Raw genomic sequence first — 25,451 nt, 5'->3', positions numbered from 1 at the left:
AAAACTCACCATAGTACTCAAGATACTTAACTATATCTAATCTCTCGAAAAATTTCGTTAATATGTGCCAACTGCAGTACCTGTGACAGAGTACCCAAATCTTTAATATGCCAAAAGAAATAAAAATAAAATAAAAGAAAAGAAAAAATTACAATACCTATGATAAGTAGTTGAAAGAACTTGAGAAATGGCTTTTGTCATTGCTGGATCCTGATATGTTATAATCATATTCGGCGCTTTGCTTGGCATAGCTTCTAAAAATTGGTCGAATAACCAACAAAACGACACTGCGGTCTCATCACATAAAAAAGCACAAGCAAATAAAATAGTCTGGCCATGATTATTAACCCCAAATAATGGTGCGAAAATCAATCCATATCGATTGGTCTTATAGGTAGTGTTAGGAATATACAACTTAGTTGTACTTACTCTTTACCAATTACCAAACTATACAAACCTTTTGTCTTGTAAGTGTCTTGTACTTTTTAATTAAATCCGAGCCTAGTGTAGATACACTATGTCCTTAAGACAGATTTTTCCCCTCACGGTGCTTGAAGGTTGATGGGAAACTATCTCCCAAGATAGAACGGATTTCCTTCTATAGAAAGCTAGCACTTCAATTCTATAGACTCAGCGAACACAACATAGTATTTGACTAAGAACAGAGGGAGAAGAGAAAGATCAGAACTCTGTGTGATCTGGTGTATTTTTCTCTCCAAATTCATCCACTATTTATAGGTGAGTGGTGCCTTTTCGAAACAACACAGTGACTCTTGGGAAAAAGTAAGCAACTCTTTGAAAAGTCACATGTTTCGAAAGGACACACCATTTCGCATATATAGCATCGCTTCAACCGGTGCCTATTTCGAAAAGGTTGCACCTTTTCGCATGATGCAATCGCTTTCAAACCAAGGCACATTTCGAAAAGGTCGCGACCTTTTCGCATAATGCAATCGCTTCAAACAAATGCATCATTTTGAAAAGGTTTTTCTCACATTACGTACTGTTTCAAGAAAAAACCCATTTCATCTTAAGTGGGGTAACTTGGGAGACAAACTACTCATTCATATTTAAATGGATTTGAGCAAATCATTTTTCTAACATGTAGTATAAAAAATAACCACATCTCCAAAAAACGTGTATGCTCGCCTAGAGATTGCATCTGTCCAAAAACAACGAGTAATTCTTTGTTCAGCATCTGCCTCAATTTTAAAAATGAAAGAAGGATTCTTTCCTTGTTCCAATTTTAAATACTCGTGAAACATATCTCCATCGTGGCCCTTCATCTCATTACGCTTGTTCCTTTTCTGGTTATATAAATCCTTCTGTATGAAACCAATGTTTTCTATCCCACCCGACTGCACTCCAAGCAAGCTGAATTGTTGATGTTGTGGTATATTAACCATGCTAAGTTGTTGTGTTAAATATTTTTGGGCATTAGAAAAGCCACGGTGAGATCTCAGAAAGTGTACTCTACTCGGAGTTGACAACGAGTGAGTATGCCCCTCAACGAACATACTAACTACAAATGCACCGGATTTTGTCTTCGTCACCGCTACTTTTGCTTTACAATCTTCTTTTATATTATCCCGACGCCTTTTTTGCCCAACATCCGCTACTATTAAACTTTTTCCTTGTTTATAGCAAACATATTCCTTTCTTACTGTTACACCATCCTTCTTCTGTTGAGTCCAACTACGTATACTAAATCCAGCTATTTTTGCATATGCGTTATAAAAGTTATAAACCTCATCCAATGATTCAAATTCTTTACCTACTTTTGGCTTCACGTCATTTGATTCTTGAGGAGTATAGATCTCAAAATTTTCAACACCTAAGCTCCCACTCTTTGCATCGAGTTCCGGATTCTCCATCACTATAACCTAACACATAAGAAAAAATTTAACTTATTACCAAAAAACACTATATAGTAATAATTAATTATTTGTTTTAGTATAGTACCTACTAATAACTATAAAATTAAGGAACTACAAAACTTAATTAATTCCAAAGAAGAAAACTTATGAAGAGGTAGATATTGTCAATGGCGGGGACGGAAAAAACTACTTTCGTGGAACTAGTGTATCGTACTTCAAGTTGAGATATGTGAGATATGATGATATATATATATATATATATATATATATATATATATATATATATATATATATATATAGATGCTATTTACATGGAAGAAGAAAATCCTTGTCTGAAGTTAAACTTTGATATATATTTTTTTTGCAGGATAATATTGTTACATGCCACTTCAATATACTATTGTTAATAAGGCATAAGTAGTAATTTATACCTTTAAACAGTAAAGAAAAACCTTCTCCTAGAAAAAGTAATGGAGAGAGATATGAATGAGGTTTTTTTTTTTCTTTGGAAGAGAGAGAAACGAGGGAGAACCGTGAGAGAGAAAAGTTGGAGGGGAAGAAATTCACAAAATGGGAGAGAGAAAATAGGGAGGGAAAGAGAGATTTACGAAATGGGAGAGAAAATAGAGAGGGAAAGAGAAAGATAGATACGGTGGGGTTTTCTAGTTTTAAGATTGACTAAATCTCGTGGGATATCTTGTGAGGTTTACTCCGTTAGTTATTATCTTAAGTACCTACGTTTAAGAGAGGGACTGTATATATATATAGCCCGACTCCTAAAAGGACCTTAAATAAGTACCAAATCTAAAACACCCACAACTTCACCTACAAAATAATTTAAACCCTAATCTTTTGTGCATATGATCTGTTAACTATAAAGAACATCTCTACAAAAATTCAACTCGTTTGACAATTTTTAACACTGGCAAAAGATGAATGCAAAAACTAGACATTTCTGGACCTTTATATATATATACAGTCAAGCCCATTAATGAGCCTTGTTGGACCAACTTCCAGGGCTGGCCCTGAACTCAATTCTTGCGGAAGGGTGCTTCATGGGCCTAGTCAAGCCCATTAATGAGCCTTGCTGGACCAACTTCAGTTAATCCTTGCAATCCACTGACGTGTATATATGCCGGTTCAGTTTTTTTACCTATCACAATTCACAAACCATGGGACTAGAAACAATAGTAAATAAGTGCTTTGGTATCATCGAAAAAAATAAAAATAGGACGTGTTTTGGGACGAAACAAGGGCAGTACAAAATGAACGTTTCAGTGTGATGCCAGTGGTGCACCGTGCACTGCTGTTAATCCCTCTTCCAGCTTTTGCTTTCTTTACTTTTGTCCTAGGAACACCTCAACAAGGAAAACTGGCAATCATGATTTAGAAATGTATAAGCTCCATATATGATGTATTCATTCTATGAACAAAACAAAATTGTAAGTGAATATCTAACTCAAACTCTCAAAGCAATCTTTGGGCTCACGCAGCCTGAGTTGGGCCCAACAAATAGACTACAGAACTACAGATCTTAAGGTAAATCTAAAATTTGAGTCAAGATTCAAACAGTTGGCTTGAATCCGAAGTACAGTTGGCCACACGTCTGTTTCTCTTTATTTATTATTATTATTATTACTTTCCTCGAAACTGAAAATAAATTCCCCCAACACTTTTCTTCTTCCGTATTAAAACATATTTCCGATATTTTAAATCAAAACACAAAAGAAGCTTTTTCATCATCATTATTTCCAATCATGAATCAAGAATAGTAAGTTTGTATATCAGATCTGTTTATAAAATTTCTTGATCTGTCTTTTTAGATATCTTAGATCATGTTGCTTGATCTAAGATCCGTTTATTTTAATCATAATTGATCTTGTATTTTGCGATGTTTTAATAATTGATGTTGATTTATAGGTTGAGTTTTTAAAACTAGATTTATTAAGGGCTTGTTACCATCTGGTGTAGTTTGATTGAAAATAGTAATTTCATTGATATCCTTTGAATTTTTGTCAGACTCAGGCAATTGTTTTAGCTCATCACGATATCCAATCAAATTTAATGAATTAATTACGACTAGCGGAGATTGCACCTAGAACGTATCGTATCTCCTGGTATTCAAAGTTGTTGTTGTTTGAGGTGTTGATATGTGTATTTGTTTGAATTATTGTACTAGTAATGGACAACAATTATTGTTAGCCTATAAATGAACTTTTCTGAGAATTCTAGATGAACTCTACATGAAGCAACACCCTCCCTTTGCCATATGCTTAACTAAATTCAATTACCCTGTAGAGTTTATGACGGTTCCGTGAATGTGTTTTATGATCCTAATCTAAACGATTAGCTAATTATAGGTACTATCCTTATTATTTTTAGAAATTTTGCATAAGCTTTCATGATCTTTTGAAAACTTACTGAAGCAGTATAACATTCCAAAGCTTTTTACTACATTTTGAAGCATTGTTCTTCGATGTGAATCATCTGTGATCTAGAAGTAAATATATTTGGGTGGTTGTTTTGGGGGGGGAGGGGGGAGGGGGGAGGGTTATGCCATTATGCAACTTGGTACTATAATGAGAATCATGTTTTCTGTGGTGCTGTTTTGTAGTGATTATCTGTTCAAGCTTTTGCTCATTGGAGATTCTGGTGTTGGCAAATCATGTCTGCTCCTGAGATTTTCTGTAAGTTATACTGATGACAGCATTTTTAATATTCATATCGTGGTTCATTTTTTGTAACATTGAGGCTCTATTCTATTGAGTGTTTATTTTTTATCTTTAGCAATGATACACTTGCTTACAACATATTGGTAGATCGATGCAGCTTGAGGGAATTAAAGTGTGTTTACAACTATCGTTGCATTTTAAACAATTCACATGATCAATTTGGTTAAGTTTAAAATGCGAACAATTAGCTTTTTTAGTGAATTGAGATGGAAATTTATCGCGGTACTGGTTACCAGAATGCCGTGGTATAACTATCAAGCCTACTGGTCAAGCCTTTGGATGTTGGTTCCAAGGTCTTTGGTCTGATTCCCAACCTAAGCAGGAGTTAGAAACCCTGATTGTCAGTGCATTATTCTGTGTCAAGTGATTCTGTAGGTCATTGAGAAGTTGCTACTTCCCAATATATTTCTATGTGGAGTTGCTCTCAGTTTCCTGACCTTTTTCGTTTCCATGGTGTACAGGATGACTCATATCTGGAGAGCTACATCAGCACAATTGGAGTTGACTTTGTAAGCAGTTGTTACTTATGCAGATATTTTATTTATTTTTTCACTTTTTCTTACCGTGAATGTGCATTAACAGTATTACTTTACTCGTCCATATGTAGAAAATAATGACTGTTGAGCAGGATGGCAAGACCATTAAACTTCAGATTGTAAGTTCTTTTGTTAACTTTAAAATGTATAATCTTGTGATAACTGCATCGATGGATATAAGACTATTCACATTCAAGGTCTTCCTTTGACGCCCAAATGGTGACATACATCAGATGTGAGTAGGAGGTGCTTGATTGGGTGGGGTACCATTCTGGGATTCAACGGTATTCTGTACTGTTGGTCAGTTCTTTTGAAGAAATAAATGGGAAAACCTTTGGAGGGTTTCATAATTGGTTCAGAGGTTTTATTATTTGCTAAATATGGCGCCTTTAACATTTATCTCATTCTACATCTAATTATCTCTTTTTTGAAGAGATCTATCTCCATGACAAAAAAAAAAGAGAAAATGATTGGCATAGTCTGTCAGGCCACTGCTTTGGCAGGAGGTGTCCTAACTGTGATTTACCTGTCTGAATTTGCATATCTATTCTTAGCATGTGGTTATTTAATTTTACATTTTATGGGTATTCAGTGACACAAAATTGTGGATGCCATTCATTTTCTGGTTGTTTTCCATCTATGCCATTCAACATTAAAGAGCAACCATTTTAATTTTTTATACATTTCTGTAGTAAAATAACCCATTTAAATCTTTTTTTAATGGACTAATTATTTGGTCATCAACTCAAAGGAATATATGTTGAACTGCTCTCTTTCTTTTAATGGACATTGCATCACAATTCACATGTTAGCTGTATTATGGTCTTGCTAACAAATAAGAAACTACTGTGCTTTGTGCCTTTCTTTACCATGCAGTGGGATACTGCTGGGCAAGAACACTTCAGAACGATCACCAGCAGCTATTACCGTGGTGCACACGACATTATAGTAAGTGAATCCCGTAGTTTTAACCTTACTTTGGATATTCTTACTCTAGTACTGGCTCATTGTGTTTGTATTTGTTTGCAGGTAGTTTATGACGTTACAGACCAGGAGAGCTTTAACAATGTTAAGCAATAGTTAAACGAAATCGATCGCTATGCTAGTGAGGATGTAAACAAGCTTCTGGTTGGTAACAAGTGTGACCTAACTGATAAAAAAGTGGTGTCCTATGAGACAGGCAAGGTAGAACTTGTTATCCCTCACATTTTGTTTTTAATGATTACTATATATCTTTTTGTTGGAGAACATTTTCTCCCAATCCCTCTTTATGTTTTCTCAATTTGCATTTGTATAATATTAGTATATCGAGAAAAAAGGTCAGCTTTGTCTGATGTCTATTCTTACGTGTTTAGGCTTTTGCTGATGAAATTGGAATTCCATTCATGGAAACCAGTGCCAAAAGTTCTACCAATGTAGAACAAGCTTTTATGGCCATGGCTGCTGAGATCAAGAACAGGTATTTATTTTCCTTTGCATTTTTATATTTGAGGAGGAATGTTTAACTGAAGGGCTAATCTACATTACTCATTCTCAGAGTTTGGGGTTGCACTACTAGATAATGATGCATTTGTGGATTTTTCTTTAATTTAAAAAAAAAAAAAATTAGAAAAAAAAATGACTTTTGAGAGATCTCCAACCCGGTCTTCTTTTCAAGCAAAGTAGACCTAAGATATTTCCGATGAGACCTGGGAATCTTGGATGTGGTAGACAATAAATCATGGCAAATGGTCAACTGCTGTTTTTGTTTACAATTCAATCTGTTGATGCATTTACATGTTTGGAGTACTAATTCAATGTAAATAAACCACATTGCAGTTCTAGTAAGTGTGGTAGTAAGTGTTTAAGTCGACCATGTGTTTCCTCAATGATAAATAATACTGGTATAGCCACATAAATTTGTTTGTAACAATATGTGTCTCTGTATATTTATGATTCTGATTGCTTTCCAGAATGGCAAGTCAACCAGGGTTGAACAATGCTAGGCCTCCTACTGTTCAGATCCGAGGACAACTTGTTGGACAGAAGACTAGCTGTTGCTCTTCTTAAAGGAAGTATAAGCAGGAGAATACAGATTTCTGTCTTGACCATTTGCACTGTCATGGCATGTAAATCTAGCCTACTTTACTGGGATGAAAGACCGGTCAAGCCTCACCTTGATTTCTGTTATTTCTTGTTATTTCAAATGTTACTGAAATTCAATTCTTTTAAACTATCAACAGGTAGGAATGTACAAATATGGAACATTGTGACCAAATAGCAGTATTATGTTTCTTGTGTTCAATTCACATGTGCCATGTTTTAATGTTCTATGCAATGTTTGAAAAGTCTATTTGTAGCTACGTATTGTAAGACGTACAAATTCGTGACCCAAATTCAGCTGGGAGCCATGTCCAAATATCATCATTTAGGGCCCAGTCATGGCCTAAACTTATACGAAATCCGAAGCTTGATTTTTCTAATATATATTGCGAGTGTTATTTTCAGCTCTGGCATCGGTAGAAAGTCAAACGTGTTATTTTCAGCTCTGGCATTCGTAGAAAGTCAAACGTTATTTGATTTTGTAATCTATTGGTCCGAGCTTATAGCATTCCAATCTTGTCCTCGTTTTAGATGCTTTGTTGTGCCGTCCCTCCCATTACATTATCCGAAGTTGAGGTCGTAGAAAGGCTAAAGAAGAAGAGAATGCGTGCCAAAGGTGAGAACAGTGGTATCTGGTAACCTTCAAATCTGGCTTTGAGTCGTGGTGCCACAAGTCGACAATACTTTCTGCAAATACACTTGGAGAAACCACGTAACTCACAATCAAAAGATATGATACCATGTTAAACTGTAGAGCTACAGAGATTATCCGTGCTTCATAGAGTTAGTATTGTACACGGAACAAAGGTTTCCACACCTACACTCCACACGTTCACGTCGCCCTCGTGATACATAGTTTGCCTATAATGAAAACTCCCTAAGCAACAATGTTATTTCCATCAACCGGATTTTCCACTTTCTAAATTTGCCCTCGCTCAAAAATTCTATTTATAATGCTATAATCTGATTTGATAAAATGAATGTGTAAATATAATATTCAATTCTAATTAGAGTGGTCAATAATTGTGGCTGGACTGAAATTCGATGGGCTTTTGAGTGGACTTCGGTTGCAATTTTAAGTGGGTTTCTGTTGTAATTTTTTAAAAATCAATTTTACCGCATGGACTAGTAGGTTTTTGTTGGGCTTGCTTCCGTGGATCGAGACAATTCCCGTGAAACTCTTTCATGTAATAGAAGTGAGTTCTTATTCTTACGAAGCACATAGCATTTCCTATTGATTTGTCCTCTGGACTGGATGGACCTATTCTGATTCTTAATTATCCGTCGCTACGCTGCTCCCAAGGACTAGCAGAATCGAAATAGCGAAATTCTTGGGTCATCTCAATGTGTTCAGAAACCACACGTTTCTCTAGATCAATAGATCATCATAGCGTACTTCCACATATCCACTCAGAGGAAAGTCTTTTCGTAATGGATGACCCTCGAAACCATGATCTGTTGAACCACATCCGGATGATTGATGGAAGAAACACCAAACATATTCCCATACTTTATACGTACGCTGTGACTGCATACGGTACCTATGAGGCCCAAACTATAGATGAATGTATTGATTCGTTATGTTGGGCCTTGACTGACCCAAGGCCCGATCGAAGCTACTACTTCCTTTGTGACGCAGCGGTGGTCAACACACCAATTTGCTCTCTCCAGCACCAAACCTGTAAGCTCTATCTTGTTTTTTCTGTTTTCATTAGTTTGAGAATACACCACAAGTTGCATATTAATAATATTTGATTAGTTTTTACTTTGTTGTTAATAGGTCAGTGTGAAATTCCACAATTTATTACTCGATATTATTTTTAAGTTCAATTGTTGAATTAAAGGAGTTATGAAGATTCCACCTCCCATATGCTAATATTAATAGTTTTGGTGAATTTTTGAGACTATGCTTAAAAGTTACGAGCATTGTTGTACATACTCTTCAGCAAGCCCTGACTAAGTGTGGGGAAATGTATTCGATGCATATTGTGCATTGCCTTATAATGAGTTTTTTGCAAAATGTTTGCAGTCAGTGAGAAAGAAAAGTTCGTGATTAATCAATGGCGACTACTTCAGCTTCAGTTTTCAATCCAGCATTAGCCTTAAATAACTACTCCAAAGAACAATTGCATGTTGCGTTTACATCAAATCTTAGAATGTCCACTTCCTGTTTCACCAAGTTTCAGTTGAAGCACTTCTCTTCCTCCTTAATCCCATCACAATCCACACGAATCCCTATTTGTGCCGCCACCAGCCCAACATCTCCGTCAGAAACCACTGCTACCACCTTCCACGGTCTCTGCTATGTCCTTGGCAATAACATCGATACTGATCAAATCATCCCTGCTGAGTACTTAACTCTGGTCCCTTCCAAACCTGATGAATACCGCAAGCTTGGATCTTTTGCCCTTATTGGTCTTCCCTCTACTTATGAAACTCGATTCATTGAATCAGGTGAAGTCCAATCTAAATACTCTATTGTCATTGGAGGAGAGAATTTTGGTTGTGGGTCATCGAGGGAACATGCACCTGTTGCACTTGGTGCTGCAGGGGTGAAGGCGGTTGTGGCGGAGTCTTATGCAAGGATATTCTTTAGGAATTCAGTCGCAACTGGTGAAGTCTACCCATTGGAATCAGAGGGAAGGTTGTGTGATGAGTGCTCTACTGGTGATGTTGTTACTGTTGAGCTTGCTAAGAGCCTCCTGATTAATCATACTACTGGAAAGGAATATAAGTTGAAGCCCATCGGAGATGCAGGGCCTGTTATTGATGCTGGTGGGATTTTCGCTTATGCTAGGAAGACTGGGATGATTCCTTCTGCAGCACCTTCTTAAGGTTTTACTAAAGCCCACTTTCTCTGGTTTCTATGGATGTTTACTAATTAGTCATAAATAATGGAAAGTCGAAAGAGCTCAGACTAGCCAATATTGGGTTCTATTAGTTGCTAATTTTGGTGCTGTTATGTGTTGCTCTTTTTATGGTTTTGGTTACAGACTCCAAGGGTCGTACTTTGTGTAATACCAAGTGTCTTTCATTTCAAAATACAATTTGTTTGTATTTTTGTATTTTTGGAGTAGATGCATAACAAATGCATTGGTTTGTATTTGTTCCTTGTATGCATTTTTCGGATTACAATTTCTTTCTGTGTTCTGCATATGCATGTAGTGCTTCTTCACATTGTTGCCTCATCTTCTGGATACTTGGTCTACATATATACATTATTTCAAGTTTGGGGGATGCAGCCGTTAGTCTGTCACTGTACTGTTGAATATATCAAAATATAGATGGAAGTTAGAATTATAAACGACCATATCTCTATATGGCATATTGCCTTCAGTTATCAACATTTGTTTAATGGTGGTGCAACAAATATACAGATATTCATTAGTTGAAGGTGCAAATAACTCAACTACGGAGTCTACAGCTCGTTTGTTCTCTTTAAATGCATGAGAAAGGGTCAGTTGTCTTAATGTTATATTCAGTATGTCAATCATTAGGTGAAGTGTCACCGTGTTTCTATTGTGATTCTCTCGGGATCCATTTAGCTGTATTGTTTTAGTGCTCCGTTCATGAAGTAAAGATAAATTTGGTTGGACCGTTTCTCCCGTAAATCAATTATATTACACGCATATCCTTCAATATCTTCAATTAGGGCATAAGCGATGGCACTATGGCAGTTATGTTGGAGACGCAGAGGTAATAACTGAAGAAAGTTAGCACTGGAATAGCTGAGCTAAAGTGCTAAACTATTTCTGCAACTGGTATACTCGACTACTGACATGTCTCTTCTATTAAAGCAACTTTTGTACATTGTGTTCTGGGAGGCCTTAAATTTATATAATGGCTTGTTGAATGCGTGTCTCCAACAAAAAATAATAGGAGAACGTAATAACAGTATTTTTTAAGAAAAAACTGATGAGGTACATAAATGTAAGAAGCCGATCGTTCTGCAGACTCTGGTAGATGGGACTTGTAGTCTTTCGGTATGTCCCCCTCCAGCTTTTGCCTGTCCTCGGCGTTCGGCATAATGGTTGGTCTGGAGTGGTGGTATCAGACACATCTTGGTAAAAAAAAAAACGGAAAAAGTAGAGCATTTGCAGCGTGCTGACGATCAATGTTTTTCTCCATAAAGAATTGGTTCTTTAGTTTGACGCACGTAATATTGGTCCATTTTGTACGGGAGTGAAAATTTGCCCTGTAGCTGTTCGGATTTGTAGGGAATGAGTGTAAATCCTCCCTTTTGTTTCAAGCTCTCTTTCGTACGAGGTAAGAACAATTTCTTTTCCTTTTACACATGCAAACCTCGTTTGGTATGTAGGTAAGAACAACTTATTATCGAAAAGAAACGTTTTCCCCTTTTACATAGAAAACACAAACGGTAGCCCTCTCCAAACCTACACACCACAGCACCAAGCTCTCTGGTTATCCTTTCTCAATGACTCCATGTAAAGTTAAAAAGTGCTTAATAGAGTGCGCATAAGTGTCAAGTAGCAATGTAGCATACTTTATGTGGCTCACTGGCTTGTACTGAAGGTCTCCAACCTACAGTTCCAGAAAGTGAAGATCAAAGAGTTCAGGAGTAGCACGGCGTCCAGCTCTTTATTGAATTTTTATTAACCATCTCTCTTTTAAAAGAACTACAGCACAACAAAGACGCATTAATTATGACAACTTAGACAAGACGTAGCAATTGGAAATGAAAACAAACATCGACACACATAGATGACATACATAACCATAACCCACCGTCAATCAACCAAAACCATACAAACAAAATAACTCGGACAGGCACCTAGTTGTACACCAAGTGCATCTCCATCTACCATCTTCATCGATCTTTAAACTGGAACAGCTTACGCAAGTGCACAAGCCTAAGAACCCTATGTACTCCCACGCTGCTGCTCACCACGTTGCTGGTGCTGGTGCTGGTGCTGCTGTCCACTAATTTGTTCCTTCATGTCTTTAGCCCTACTCGCAAGCTGCATCGGTACATCACTTCCAGTCAAGCTCTTATACATCCACGTAAACACCGTCACTGCCGCTACACCCATCCCTCCCGAAGCCAAAAACCCAGTTATTATCAGTCCCACAGTTATCACCGCAGGTACCAATACTGGACTGAACAACAACATCACGGGGGTCGCCACCATTAAGCCGATAATGGTTCCCAACAGTGTTAGGCCTGAGAGTGTCAAAAGGCCACCACCAAGTGTTACACCAGTTGCTGCTTTAACCACATGACGTGCAGTGGAGCTACCTTGGTGTTGTTGTTGTTGTTGAAAACGATCATGTGATTGCCAACGATCTCCCATTGATACTGAATTGATGAACTGGTGTTTGCCAAGGACAGTACTCAGAACACTGAATTTCTTGAAGAAGAGTGTGTGGTTTGAGGTAGTGAGTATAGAGAGGGTTTATATTGAAGAAAGGGAAGAGACACGTGGATTGAATTGTGGCAAGTGTCTGAAGTGACTTGTATGAGGGTTTCATGCATGAAACGTTGTAAGTGTGTTTTGACAAGTGTATTTGTCTGAAGTGGTAGGTAGAAAAGAGTTACCTAATGCAAAAATGAGATTCCGTTGGGCCTGGCTTAAATGGGTAAATTTGAAATTGGGTCGGATTCCTAGTATTTCTCCAGAGTGGAACAATAAGTTTTATATCTTCAATAATTCTGCACCTACTGTATTTATAAAAAGAATTTAACAAGTTGATTATCAAATGCGCAGTAACTTTCTTCCTGCGCTTAGCCAAAATTACTGATGCCAAAGAATTCAGAATGAGAAACAAAACCTCAATAACTTGAAATTGTCTGTCAACGAATTACAACAAATGACCAACTATAAGAATTACAACAAAACCTGCAAGAATTACAATAAATTAATATGAATGATCATTTCACAGAGAAATAATCATCTGGATCACTCATTTTATTGGCAGGTCAAGGGCTGAGTCAAATACCCAGTGTTCCCGACATCTCCTTGCTTGCACTGATTTGAAAAACTGGTTCAGAATACATGGTCCTAGCATATGCCAATTGCCATCACAAATAACATTTTATTAATTGAGATCTCCTAAATCCTTATCTATAATCCTTCTCCAGTCCACGTATGAGGTCAAAATCTAGTCTGAAAGTCTGAAACAACCTCCAACGGTCTTGCCAGCTCATCTGCTTGCCACTCGTGCCGGTACAAAGTTACAAACAACATTAATGAACGATGAAGCCAATGAATTTGATTCCGAGTCACATCAAGGTTGGATACTTAGCATCAAGGAAATCTCTTAGTGTCCGAGCAGCTCTTTGACCACCCATCAGTTCCGCCAGCCTCTCAACAGGAAGAACAGCAAGCTCGGCTAGGCTTGTACAACCATCCATCAGAGCTCTGTAGTTGGAATCCGTCACACCTGGGAGCCGTCTCAAGAACTCAATAGCGGATGTGTTATAATTTTCGGACCTGAGATTGCAAATAATACCATCGCCATGTTAAAGGTGGCGTACTTAATATGGTTGGAAGTTGAAGCTACAAGTTTCTCAATGTGCTAGGCTAAGGAAGAAAACTTCTTTGTAGAACTAAGGCAACTACACAGCCACAACAGCTTACTACTGTATGTCCAAATCTAAATGAAGGTATAAAATATTAAGAAAGAAATCAACTATAACCAGTTCATACCAACACAAATCTTTACCCTAGACCTTAGCCACTCAAACAAGCATTTCACCTTGTAATGGACCTGGGTGAACAAACATTTGATACATGCAACATGTAGGCCATAGATGATAGAACTCTTTCTGCCCAACTTGGCTTGTAAAGTTGGTGGCCTACCAATTTTAGTGCATTAGTATGTCTGAACTTCCTGGTTATAATCTAATTGGTGAGTTCAGCTGGACTAGTAAAAAAATATAACCCCGTCTGTTGCATACCTCACGTCATTATCCACAATACCCTCGTCTGTTGGGACACCCACTCTCATTGCCTTCGTCTCGTCGGGTTCATCCTGATTTTCCTTGAGCGATGCAAATATTTCAGCTGTGGCATGCAGGCTGCGTGACCAGACAAGACGCAGGCGAGGAAAATGCATCACAAGCAGTGATAGCTTAGATATTATACTTGTCGGTGTAACGTCATCACCAAGTTCACTCGCGGACTGTCAAAAATCCAATAGAAGATATTAAAGCAACCAAATTTCTTCTCATATAACTATGCAACATATTATTTCTTTTTCCTACTTAACGTGACCAGTTTATATTTATCATAAATAAACTATAGGTTTCACCATAATGTTCATCATTGTCAGACAACACTAGGTACCCATTTATACATAAGGTCAACCATAAAAGTAATCCAGAAGCTCCACAACTGGATACTTTATAAACACATGTATGTCAAAATCGATGTTAGCATCAGAAGCTGTTCCTTCTGAAATGTAAAGAAAGAACCAGAAGGAAGCCAGATTTGGAAATATGTCACTAAAAGTGATCCACCAAAGTTTTGGTAAATATCATATAACTTTAATTGCGTAAGTTCGAGTCCCACAGTGGGCAAACTCTTGTTAGTTTCACTAAGAAAAAAGGAAGAAGAACAAGAACAAAAGTGATAGTTATAAAATAAACTTTTTCACTTTCTATTGGTCTTTTCATAAGTTTGCATCTTTAGAGACAAACATGGTAAAAGAGACCACACTAAAAATAAACTTCTTTGATTAACTTTGTGAGTATGAATTACCTGAAAGGAAAAACTCTTGTCTTGCAAGAACTCAATCAAAAGCACTGGCATCTGATAGTAGCGGGACATCACTTCCACCTGGTGATAGAGGCGTCCAGATGCAAAGCTTTGATAGAGATCCATAATACTCTTCCTCTCCACACAAATCAATGGTGAAAGGACGTAATCCCCAACTTCTAAAGTCACAGGTATAATACGCATGCCCTTCATGTGGAGAACATTAGGAAGGCTACTCATAAACTCCCTCATGTCAACAATGACCTGCAAAACAGAGTGAAAAATCGCTTGTAATTCATTTTTGACCTACTACCCAGAAAAAACGGAAATCACCACTACCTGCATTTCTTTCTCCACTTGCTTTCTTCCACCTGCCCTTCTAGTTACTGAATTCTGAACATTTAGAGCTTCCGGCCCACCAGACACAGCCAATCCAGAGCAGGGCTCATCCTGACATTAATTGCATAAAATGACATTAATTACTAATAAAATCATTATTAGTAAATGAAGATATACACCTCATTAACCGAATGATCAAAACTATATCGAATGGACAGAGATACCCAAAACCCTAGAGACATGATAGTTCCAAATAACCAGCAAACCATAGAATTTATAGCACATAATTGAACAGGAACTAGGAGATAGCTTTATCCCAACCTAGACTTGACACAAAATGAAAAGATCATAAAACGCACCTCAAGATAGACGCAGCTGAAATGAAATGTCCATTCACAGTTTTCGATCAAATAAACTAGCTCAAGAAATATAAAACAAAATTTTCCAGTACTACTAAAAAGAAACTTTTTTTCAATAAAATGTATTTTCATTCCCAAAATTGTTAGGAAGGTAGCTAAACCTTAAAAAGTTGCTAATGGTAGGTTAGGTAATTCCAATCCCCAAAAAACAACCCAATTACAAGAAGTGAATTACAAAACTAAATTATCCCAATTCCACAAGAAGTCTTGTTATCTAAGTTCCCTAAAAAGATTAACACTCCAAAAAATGATACTAAAAGAGAAATTTATTCAGTAACATAAAAGGAAAGAAAGCCACCACTGGCTTAAAAGGGCCTACCAAAGGGAAATGCAAACCCTGAAAGTCTGAAACAATGAAATACCAGAAAATCTCATCTAAAGCATGTCCGCTGTCCGCCAATGTCATAGATAAACCAAATTCTCGACATTGTTGAAAATCTCATCACTTCCCACTTCCATTTGAAAACTGATCTGCGTGATGGAAAGTGCCCATAGACCGAATTTCACAACCCTCGTGATCATGGACAAGAGATGAAAAATCAAAATTTGAAGCTACAAATGAATTTTTCCCATTCATACCCTCCCATTTCTCACAACAAACCAAAATTTCCTGCACTCCCTAGTCAAACAAATCTCTAATGCAAAGCTATACCAGACAACCTTCCTGAGAAGGTCTTCAATCTAATCAAATACCTTCTGCAAGTAACCATTCCCACGAGACAAGATTACTACTTTCATTGTAAGCACAAGCAGCTAACTCAGCAACGATTAAAATACAATATGATGGCAGTCTAAAATACAAGAAATGCAAATCCTTTCATGTCATAAGAGATTTTTTTTGAAAGTGCCATGTATCAAGCCAAATATAAAACCAATGGATGAAACAACAGAAAATGTAACAAAAAAATGTAAAGAAATATAATCAAAATATTAAAGAACCTGATTGGTGGGGATCATCATTAGTGACTTCTGCCTAATCAAAGATTCGAATGCTCCATTTTCCCTGCGTATGCTAGCCTCAAACTTTTGCACCTCAGTAGAATCCTCATAAAACAGAAAATAAACTTTCAACAGCTTTGAGGGATTTTCAGCTTTATAAATTTCAACCTCTCTGACGAAAGTCATGTCTGGATGATATACAATAACCACAGATGGCTTCACTATATCAAGTATGTCTCGATTATTTTCAAGAGCATAAAAATGCACTGGAGGGAGTGGCTTTGCATTTAAACAATCTGTTCCATTGACCTCTTGAGTATGCTTTCGAAGAACTCCTTTATTTATGGATGGCCTTGTCAGCAACCTTTCATGGCTAAAACCATCTTCAACAGGACCAGTGGCAATCTCTGGACCTTTATTTTCTGAGCCAGATACTTCTAATTTACTGGTTTCTGGCACATTTTTCTTAACAGCTTTTGCTTTGGGACCTTTAGCATTTGTTGGACCTTTTCTACTACTCCCATTTCCTTTTCCTTTCCCTTTCCCAGTCCCTCCACTGCTAGCAGAAGGCTGAGGATCATCTCCAACAATGACTTCTTTAGTGTCTATACCACTTACTTCTGAAGCAGCTGCGAGAAGGGCATCGTGCTCTAACTTGTTTACGCTGGTGGGATCTGCATTCTCCCTGGACATGGTGTGAACCACACCATTCAGTATACCAAAACCTTTGGGGTCCTTTTTCTTCTTGCTACGTGTTTGAAAGCTATGCAGCTCTGCTTTACTCCGCAAGTACTTCTCCCACTCCTCCCGCATCACCTGCACCAGAAAAGATTATCAAGTAACCGATGGGTGACTTGGAGCATAAATGATAATTCGGTCAAAGTACTTTTACGATGAAGAACAATAAAATACTCAACTAACGGCTTAGTGATATCTAAAAATTTGCTAATCTCCCCATGGATGGAGCTAGGATTTGGATTTTTTTTTTTTTTTTTTGGAAAGAGCCATCACTGAACCTCCCCCCATATCATAATCAACACCCAAGCTTATTTTTTTACTTGAGGCCCCACCAACATGTAGGCTAAATTCCAAGGACTCGCAGGAGGTGACGATGATATACCAAAGTAAACATGTGAAGCAACCATCAGGAATTAGATGTATTTCAAAGAACGACATGCATCCGCCGATGACTACATTTCCACCACGTTACAATATATTCACCACATATAAGTGTCTCTCTCACCTTCCATACCATCTCCTTCTCTCACTGTGTATGCATAAAAAAACAAAACAAAAGACTCTACAAAGTCGATTTTTCATTGGAAACTTACATGTAAATAAACAAATTAGGCGTTATTTTATCATTATCTACCTTACTGCTTGACAATGTATAGCAAACCAACTTAGTATAATCGTGTCAACAGTTATGTGTGACATCCTACGGAGTTGTTATTCTTTTTACCAAAACATCCTGTCCTATATTGTAGACATTTATGCTTCCATCTATAAAGTCCCTATTCACAAGAGAAACATTGAACTAAAAGAGTAACGCACAAGCATTAACATGCCACAGAATGAAATAGGTAAATTACTTACAAATATTAAATAAAAAAAATGCTACTCCCATTAGACACACCGCTGAGACAAAAATAACAACATTTATTAGTAGCGGAGAGACCTGTCGTGGGCCCTTCTTGATGCAGTCTTCCATCTGCATGCATGACCTCTCATCCTTGCATGCGACTAAAACAATGAAACTATCATCCTCAACATTTTCAACACGTTCTTTGCCTATCGTAGCTTGCTTTTGTCTTTCCTCTTCAATCTCCTCGAGTACCTCCTGCAAGGCAAAGTTAGTATGAACTTTACAAAACAGTAACACACACCTGAAATTGATTTTATGCAGCTCAAACCTGAATTGAAACTCAAGAAGAAAAAGAGACTCTTGATAGGTATCTATTTATTTTAATGAGTTTGACACGATCACACCAATCGTAGTATTTAAGTCATGTTTCAAGTTTACGACTGACAAGTAAAACTTTTTTGATAAGATTTTCTCAACATGTATTTCCTTTCTTTTCTTGTATGTTCTCCCAGAGGCCTTTCTGTAATAAGAACATGAATGTGGCCAGACACACTACTAATGTTTTGATATGATGGTGAAACAAGATAGTGGGGAAATCTTAAAAGCAGCTGACTCTATTTGCAGTCTTTTGATCCAATAGAGAGCCTATGTGTCTAAAAACAGTGTGGATATCATGAAAAATAATCTGAACCATCTAATATAAAAATTAATGAAGCTAACTCACTTACACGTAAAACCTTCCACTTGGGTGCTTCCTCCAACACTTCTTCAAGAGCAACTGCAGTAGTTGTGCTTGTATCTGCAGAACCTCCCTTCACTACATAGACATAAGACAAAGTAAAAGTCAAGTTCAATGCATCATGGCTACACTCATTCACAAAATTGAAACTATCATTTACCTTTGCCGTTAATTAAAATGTCAATGCCAACTTTTTACAGTCGTGCGCAGGAACTCATTAGAAACTTGTCATGGCTATGTTTTGGTACATTAAAAAGATTACACTATGGACATTCAAATGAAAAATGATATTCAATAAAACCATTACCTTCCTTCTCATTGTATTGATCCTCCTTCACTTTCCTCTTCTTGTTCTCCACACGTTTCTTATCTGCACTCACTTTCACACCATCTGATCGGACCAACTGATAAACCCTTTTCTTAGCAAGTTCAAATATCTTATAGCTCGAATCCGCAAATATCCAAACAGAACGTACACCTTCCGATACCCTCAGAGTATCTAAATACTTCAAATAAGTTACTGCATCATACCTAAACAACTTCAAATCATTCAAAACAAAAAAACATTAAAAAACCATTCAAGCACCAAACTAATAAAACAAAAATCTCCATCACTTACCTAACAAGATAATCCAGCAGTTTCCTCAAAGTCTTCAAATCCATAACAAGCTGTTTTGTCTTCCTACCCAAAGTATGCCAAATAGGATCCAACTGCCTTCTGACAATCTCATCAAACGACTTAAACAAACCATTCTCCACAGTCAAATCCTCAACATCCACTTTATTCGTCTTCCTAATTTCTTTCAAACAACCATCCATTGCTTCAATAATTGCTTTCTGAATCCCTTTCATATACACCGACAAGGACACTCTAATATCAACAACCACAGGTGGATCTTTCTCTAAATCTTGCGAAACATAAACTTGAAACCTAGGCCATAAATGTAATTTCTTCAATCCCAAACACTTAATTATCCTCTCCGTTTTGGCAAACCCGGATACCATAGAATGTGGCTTATCCGAAAAAGCGCGAATATATGCATTTTTATTGAATGATCTAAAAATTCTAACTATAAAAGATTCAGTACAAGTGTCAGTAATATTATGAGCGTTTAGAATAATTAAACCTGATATTAATGACGTGGGAATTCTTGAAGTCAACAGGTCAACGATAAGAATACGGGAGGTTATGAAAAATATTGAGGAGGATGAGTATAGGGAAATGCGGTGAGGGGCGGAAAGTTCGGAAGTGATTTCTTGAGGGAGGGGGTTGGGATTAGTGGAGTTTTGGAGGAGGGAGTTGGTGATGGATGATTTTTGAGAGGGGGTTGCTGAGAGGATAAGGAGAGTGTTTTGAGAGGAGGAGTGGAGGAGGACGAGAGAGGAGATTAGTTTGTGGAGAGATAGACCTGATGAGAGGATTACGATTCCGTTGTTGTTGTCTTCTACAAGTTCGGAGATTATGTGTTCGTGAAATTGTACCATTTTTTTTCCTTTTTTCTTTTTCCAGATGGCGGTCAAGAATGCAAATTGGTTAAAATAAATGTTTCTTTTAAGATATTCATTATCCTACAACCATTAAAAAAAAGGACTTCTTAGAAACACTACAAATACAAATTTTTTAGTCCATTGTTAAAGAAAACTCGAACAAGAACAATAATTGTAAGTAAATAGTACCAAGGACAATAATTGGGTAACAAGTTCCATTTACATTCCAATTCCAATCGATTTCTCTCGCTGCCTAAACGTGATTTTTTTTTTTCGTTTTACGGCACATATATTAGACATTGATGTGTCATAAAGTACCAAGGAGAGTGTGATGAGAGACTTATTCGGTCTTCCTGTTAGTGTAACCATTTGGTTTTACCGGCAGACTTAGTTGTTGAAGTACTCTAACCAGATTTCTTATTGTATTCCTTCAATTTTCTCCAAGATTTTACAGCTTGAAGTCGGTTGAATGTTATGGCGTTACCACACTTAATTTCAACGAGGTCTTAAGTCAATATAGGATGCTCACTTACTAGCAAGTAATTAGAAAGACCGGCAAGCGACTATATATTGGCTACTAGTGTTGCAACTTGCAAACTAAACGAGTTGTATGTGTTATTTCTGAAATGCCAAAGAAGCTCGCATGATTATCAAAGAAAAACGGTGTCTAATAGATTTGCAAGCTTTAGAATAAGTGATCATGAAATTTGACGGCTCAGTTTGGTGCAATATAAGTGGACAGGTGTCACCAAAATCTCAACAGTTACAGAGATTGATCTCTGTCCCGGTTATAGAGGAACCGGACTCTACCATGATTATCATCTGTCTATTTTTCGTTACATGAAGATACCAAAAAAGTATATATGGATCAGAAATATCCAGACGTAGTACTCGCTTCACTCACTTTGAAACAAAAATTGGATCATAAAACATCAATAACCACCAAACTTTTATTTGATAACTAGCTTATTTATCATCATCATTAGAGTTTAATATTTCAGCAGTACATTAATATTAATATGATTGATCATTATATAGTCGCGTTAATTGCATGACCTCTATCTTTCCATTCAAGCACACGCTTGTAACTTTTATCATTAAGTAATGGAAAGGTATGGTATATCCCATCACCACGAGCAGACCAATTACAAACATCACATGCGCTCGTTTGATTGCGGTGTACTAGATGAGCGTTGAATATGTGGAAACTTTGCGCTAGCCAACGACCTTTCCCATCCTTCCATTCCATATTGCACCAGAAAAGTGTTTTTAACAACATATGAAGTTTGAAACTAAAAGTGAAATTTTGTTTGTATTCAAGATTGTGCCACCCAAGATTGTCGTCTTTAGATGCGACGTAAGCTCTCAATATTGAACCTGGATATAAATCATTGTAAACGTATATATGTTTTTCTGAGTTTGCGTAAGTTTGTGAACAACAAAAATAAAGGAGCACTGCAAAAACTAGTAAAAAGGTGTGAGCGATAGTTGTGCTCATGGCCGCCATTGTTGTTGTTAGTTGTTACTGCCCTGCTGGTTGGCCTTTTCTTTTAGAGTTAACTCGTATTATCCCCCTACTAGATGAGCTCTTTTATACTAATTCTGGCTCTTAATTGTTCTTTTAAAAATCCAAGGTAGAAATTCACATTTTATCTATGTTTACTACATTTGGCCATTCCAATCTCACATTCCTCTTTCGCATCTCCTCTTATCTATTTGATATTCACTTTCTATATTTACAGTCTTATCTCTTTCGCATCTCCTCTTATCTATTTGATATTCACTTTCTATGTTTACAGTCTTATACTATACTTAATGAAATTTGCATACAAACTAGGCAACTACCTTGTAGTTTGGGAAAGAGATTTGTAAAGGTGGGATGTGATATTCCCTTACACACAGTCTTTGGAGGACTGATATGGATGGATGGGTGAGACCGAGTTCGGCTTTTGGAGCGAACTGCCTACGTATCTTACTCTGGTTCTCGGGGTCAGAGTAGAATCAGGTCTGGCGTAGTTCATAGGAGTGGTATTTATAGAGATTGAAAGTGTATCCTCACCCTCCACGTGTAAAAGGATGTCACCAACGTGGGGTGTGGATCATGGGGAGCACGTGAAATATCTACATAGGTCCGCTGTGATGATGAGGAGTGGCGATCCAGGCGCGTAGCTTGGCGGCCGTGACTAGTGACCGATTAGGATGAGTGCAAGTACACCTTCACCATGATTGCTTATGGATAGGGTCCGTGTCATTGCACGGCGTGGTTCGCATGATGTTGCGACCGTCCCCGTGGGCGCGATGTTGGCTCATGGATGCGACACGGACCATAGGTCGGTGCATTAGTTCCACCATGTTAAGCGTCGTTGGGATAGAGAATATCACTCCCCACGGCCCCCGGTAGGTTGTGGGTAACGACCTGCCGAGAGAAACGGTGGCACGCCGCTTACGTACTATGTGATATTTGGGAGGCGCCACGATCGCTGTAGAACAACCGGTGTTAACCGCGTCGCTAGTTAGTTAGTATGATCGTGTGACGCGGTGCAAAGACGCGACGTGATCCGAAAGCAAATGAAGAGAAGAAAACGTATACCCGCTTTTGGGGATGCTAAAAAGACAAGACAGCTTACTTGGAAGTCGTGGATGGCTAGGGCTAGGGTGTAATCATAATGCCTTGGAAACCGGAGGGGCGGTTGTTCAAAAATCCTACTTGCGTGGACCGAGACTTCATTTTGTTGCCGGTTGGTAGAGAGAACTTCATTAAGCGATCAATCTTCGTGTTAGTGCTCGCCATTTTGAACCCGCTTCCCTTGTTTGGTGCTAAGCTTCGTGCTAGAGTTGTTAGGTACTCGCTAGATACTAGTAGCTAGATTTGATAAGTTTAGAGGAGAAAGATGTCGGATTCCGATGACACTCGTTCGAACGAGATCCGTGAAGTTTCCCTTGGTTGGGAGGATGAGGAGGAGACAGATGAATCAGTTGGTGTGCGGGGTGAGGGTGATGAGGCTGCGAGTGAGGAAGGCGATGCTCGATCTGCTTCTGTGGTTGCTGACGTTAGCACTTCAGGACGCGGTGAGAGGTCGTCTTCGAGCGAGCTTCCAACTAGGGCTGTGGATAAACACGCTTTGAGGGCGTTTCCACATCTGAGGAAAAGATATGGTATAACTGTAGACGGTCTGGAGATCCACGAGCCCCGATCGAGGCGCATCGGGTGTTTAGCGATAGGTACGCCCCCGCACCACGGGTGATCGTCATGCGAGGGCAAATAAGGGCGATATGACGATACCATTTTCGGGTTGGTTTGTCAATTTTGAACCACCGCGGCAAAGCGCCGGCAGCGGTTCGTTGGTAACACGTGGCGGTTGTTGAAGGTGTTCGACTGTTGAACGCCAGGTGAATATCGGATCGGTCGCCGATATTATTGAGCACTTCACCTTGAAGCGATCTAGGGCATTTAACTTTAGCTTGCAAACCCGAAGCTACTCACACCCGCTCGATGGAGTGAGTAACGAGTCTTGGGATAAAAGACCGTTCCTGTTAGTGGGTAACTACTGTGCGAGTGGGTTCAGTGTTGACAAGAAAACGTGTGATTTCATCACGGGTACCGATGCGTTTTCTTAGGCTTTATCTTTGGTAACGATTGATCCCAGTATTGATCTAATATTTGTTATGTTGTCTTTTGTACAGATAACCGTCCTGCACAGGAGACGAACCGAGCAGTGATCGAGAGCTTCGCTAGGTTGACTCGGGCCGAGAAAATTGCGAAGTTGCCAGAGGTCGCCGAATTCTTTAAGGAGCGTGGAGGGCCCGTCGTTCGGAAGAGAAGGGAAGCTCAGAAAAGTAGGGCTCGTGGCAAGGGAGCGTCCAAAGTACGTGTTATGGAGAAGCGTGGCAGTGATCTGGTGACCAGAGAGGATAGAAACCGGGGCCGTACTGGGGTGAAGCGACCCCTCGGGGGTGCTGGGGCCTCCGGGTCTGGGTCGGGGATGGGTCGGGAGGATGCTCCGTTCGACGTGGAGGACGACCCCCGGACGCTCGAGTACCGACCGCTAAGGTCGCGAGGGTGGCCCGTACGCATTGGGTGGTGAGGTGCTTAATGGGTGGGAGGGCAGCCGCAACCCGGAGGTCGGGCCGATGCCCGACTTCAGCCGCTCGGGTTGAGGACGGCCCGGAGGTTGTCCCGGAGGTCATTCGACCCCGGGTGGTTGGGGATGGCGCAGGCAAGATGAAGGGGAAGGTTGGCTCGAGAGATACCGGTAAGGGGCCGTCCGGTACTGGCAAGGACGAGCTGGAGCGCAACCTGATGTATGTGGAAGAAGTAACTGGGAAGAAGCGCTATGTGAAGAGGTCGGACTGCAGCTACAAGTCCGCACCCATAGCCGCTTGCTTGTTGGAAGGAATGACGCTTGATGGTGATAGGAAGGACCTTGACTCCAAGGAACTAGAGTCGAATTTGAGAGCGGTGGATAAGGCGATTTGCCTGGTAAGTGGTAGTGTTATTACTGATTGTGTTATCCCTTATTGTACACTGTTGCTTATCGTTTGTTTGTGGTACTATGTATGAAGCCGCCGCAGATGGTTGCCGGGTATCAGAAACTGAAGACAACTGCCTTGTTTGCTGAGATGGAGAAGTCGGAGGTTGAGGCCTTGAGGCTTGAGGTCTCCGATCTCCGAGCGATATCTCAATCGGAGAAGGTGGAGCTGGAAACGCTGAAGGCGCAACTAGTTACACTCTCGAGAGGACGCCGGCTGTGGAACGAAGGCCGGGCCGGAGGCATGAGGTCGATGATCCGATCCGAAGAAGAAGGCGTCGCTGCTGCTAATACGCTTTGCCGCATCACGCTGTAAAGCTACCGCGAATGGAGGCGGCGCGCCTATCTTGCCATCCGTCTTTGAAATAGAGGAACCGAGGCGAGGTATGGCGACCGCCCGGGAGCCGACTCAAGGACCTCGCAATAGATCGACAGTCGACTTCGCCGAGGTCGGTCGTCTTTGGTTCT

General features: G+C 39.0%; 4 protein-coding genes and 1 pseudogene across 5 annotated transcripts; 2 read left to right on the top strand and 3 right to left on the bottom strand.

Moving 5' to 3' along the window:
• Positions 1-1,097: 1,097 nt before the first annotated feature.
• LOC147512793 (protein FAR1-RELATED SEQUENCE 5-like) lies at positions 1,098-1,874 on the bottom strand. The gene has a single exon (XM_086598794.1). The coding sequence runs from the start codon at positions 1,872-1,874 to the stop codon at positions 1,098-1,100; it is 777 nt and encodes a 258-aa protein (XP_086454920.1).
• A 1,616-nt stretch (positions 1,875-3,490) lies between these two features.
• On the top strand, positions 3,491-7,429 carry LOC147512792 (GTP-binding protein YPTM2-like; annotated as a pseudogene). The gene is made up of 8 exons (XR_015215108.1): positions 3,491-3,648; positions 4,492-4,564; positions 5,071-5,118; positions 5,217-5,264; positions 6,022-6,093; positions 6,175-6,330; positions 6,501-6,604; positions 7,098-7,429. The product of XR_015215108.1 is annotated as a GTP-binding protein YPTM2-like (transcript).
• A 1,055-nt stretch (positions 7,430-8,484) lies between these two features.
• Positions 8,485-10,330, top strand: LOC147512791 (3-isopropylmalate dehydratase small subunit 1-like). The gene is made up of 2 exons (XM_086595797.1): positions 8,485-8,908; positions 9,257-10,330. The coding sequence occupies exon 2, from the start codon at positions 9,288-9,290 to the stop codon at positions 10,059-10,061; it is 774 nt and encodes a 257-aa protein (XP_086451923.1). The 5' UTR covers positions 8,485-8,908; positions 9,257-9,287; the 3' UTR covers positions 10,062-10,330.
• Positions 10,331-11,799: 1,469 nt separating this feature from the next.
• Positions 11,800-12,623, bottom strand: LOC147512790 (oleosin 14.9 kDa-like). The gene has a single exon (XM_086595796.1). It carries the CDS (start codon positions 12,537-12,539, stop codon positions 12,108-12,110), a length of 432 nt encoding a protein of 143 aa, XP_086451922.1. The 5' UTR covers positions 12,540-12,623; the 3' UTR covers positions 11,800-12,107.
• A 381-nt stretch (positions 12,624-13,004) lies between these two features.
• On the bottom strand, positions 13,005-20,547 carry UVH1 (Restriction endonuclease, type II-like superfamily protein). Its single transcript, XM_086595795.1, has 9 exons — positions 19,586-20,547; positions 19,274-19,497; positions 18,956-19,044; positions 18,321-18,482; positions 16,643-17,458; positions 15,285-15,395; positions 14,949-15,209; positions 14,147-14,370; positions 13,005-13,679 (listed from the first exon to the last, which is right to left on the bottom strand). Exons 1-9 carry the CDS (start codon positions 20,449-20,451, stop codon positions 13,469-13,471), a joined length of 2,964 nt encoding a protein of 987 aa, XP_086451921.1. The 5' UTR covers positions 20,452-20,547; the 3' UTR covers positions 13,005-13,468.
• Positions 20,548-25,451: the final 4,904 nt, after the last annotated feature.

The sequence above is a fragment of the Coptis chinensis genome, chromosome 3, assembly GCF_015680905.1.
Source record: "Coptis chinensis isolate HL-2020 chromosome 3, ASM1568090v1, whole genome shotgun sequence".
In the NCBI taxonomy this organism is placed as follows: Eukaryota; Viridiplantae; Streptophyta; class Magnoliopsida; order Ranunculales; family Ranunculaceae; genus Coptis; species Coptis chinensis.
The sequence above is the reverse complement of the archived record's forward strand: the minus strand, read 5'-3'. Positions and strand labels throughout refer to the sequence as shown.

Coding starts and splice junctions, on each gene's coding strand:
- UVH1 (XM_086595795.1), bottom strand. CDS start 20,451: ATGGTACAATTTCACGAACACATAATCTCCGAACTTGTAGAAGACAAC. Junction 19,498..19,585: donor CTGCTGGATTATCTTGTTAG/GTAAGTGATGGA, acceptor GAAGTTGTTTAG/GTATGATGCAGTAACTTATT. Junction 18,483..18,955: donor CCAAGTGGAAGGTTTTACGT/GTAAGTGAGTTA, acceptor TTTGCCTTGCAG/GAGGTACTCGAGGAGATTGA.
- LOC147512791 (XM_086595797.1), top strand. CDS start 9,288: ATGGCGACTACTTCAGCTTCAGTTTTCAATCCAGCATTAGCCTTAAAT.
- LOC147512790 (XM_086595796.1), bottom strand. CDS start 12,539: ATGGGAGATCGTTGGCAATCACATGATCGTTTTCAACAACAACAACAA.
- LOC147512793 (XM_086598794.1), bottom strand. CDS start 1,874: ATGGAGAATCCGGAACTCGATGCAAAGAGTGGGAGCTTAGGTGTTGAA.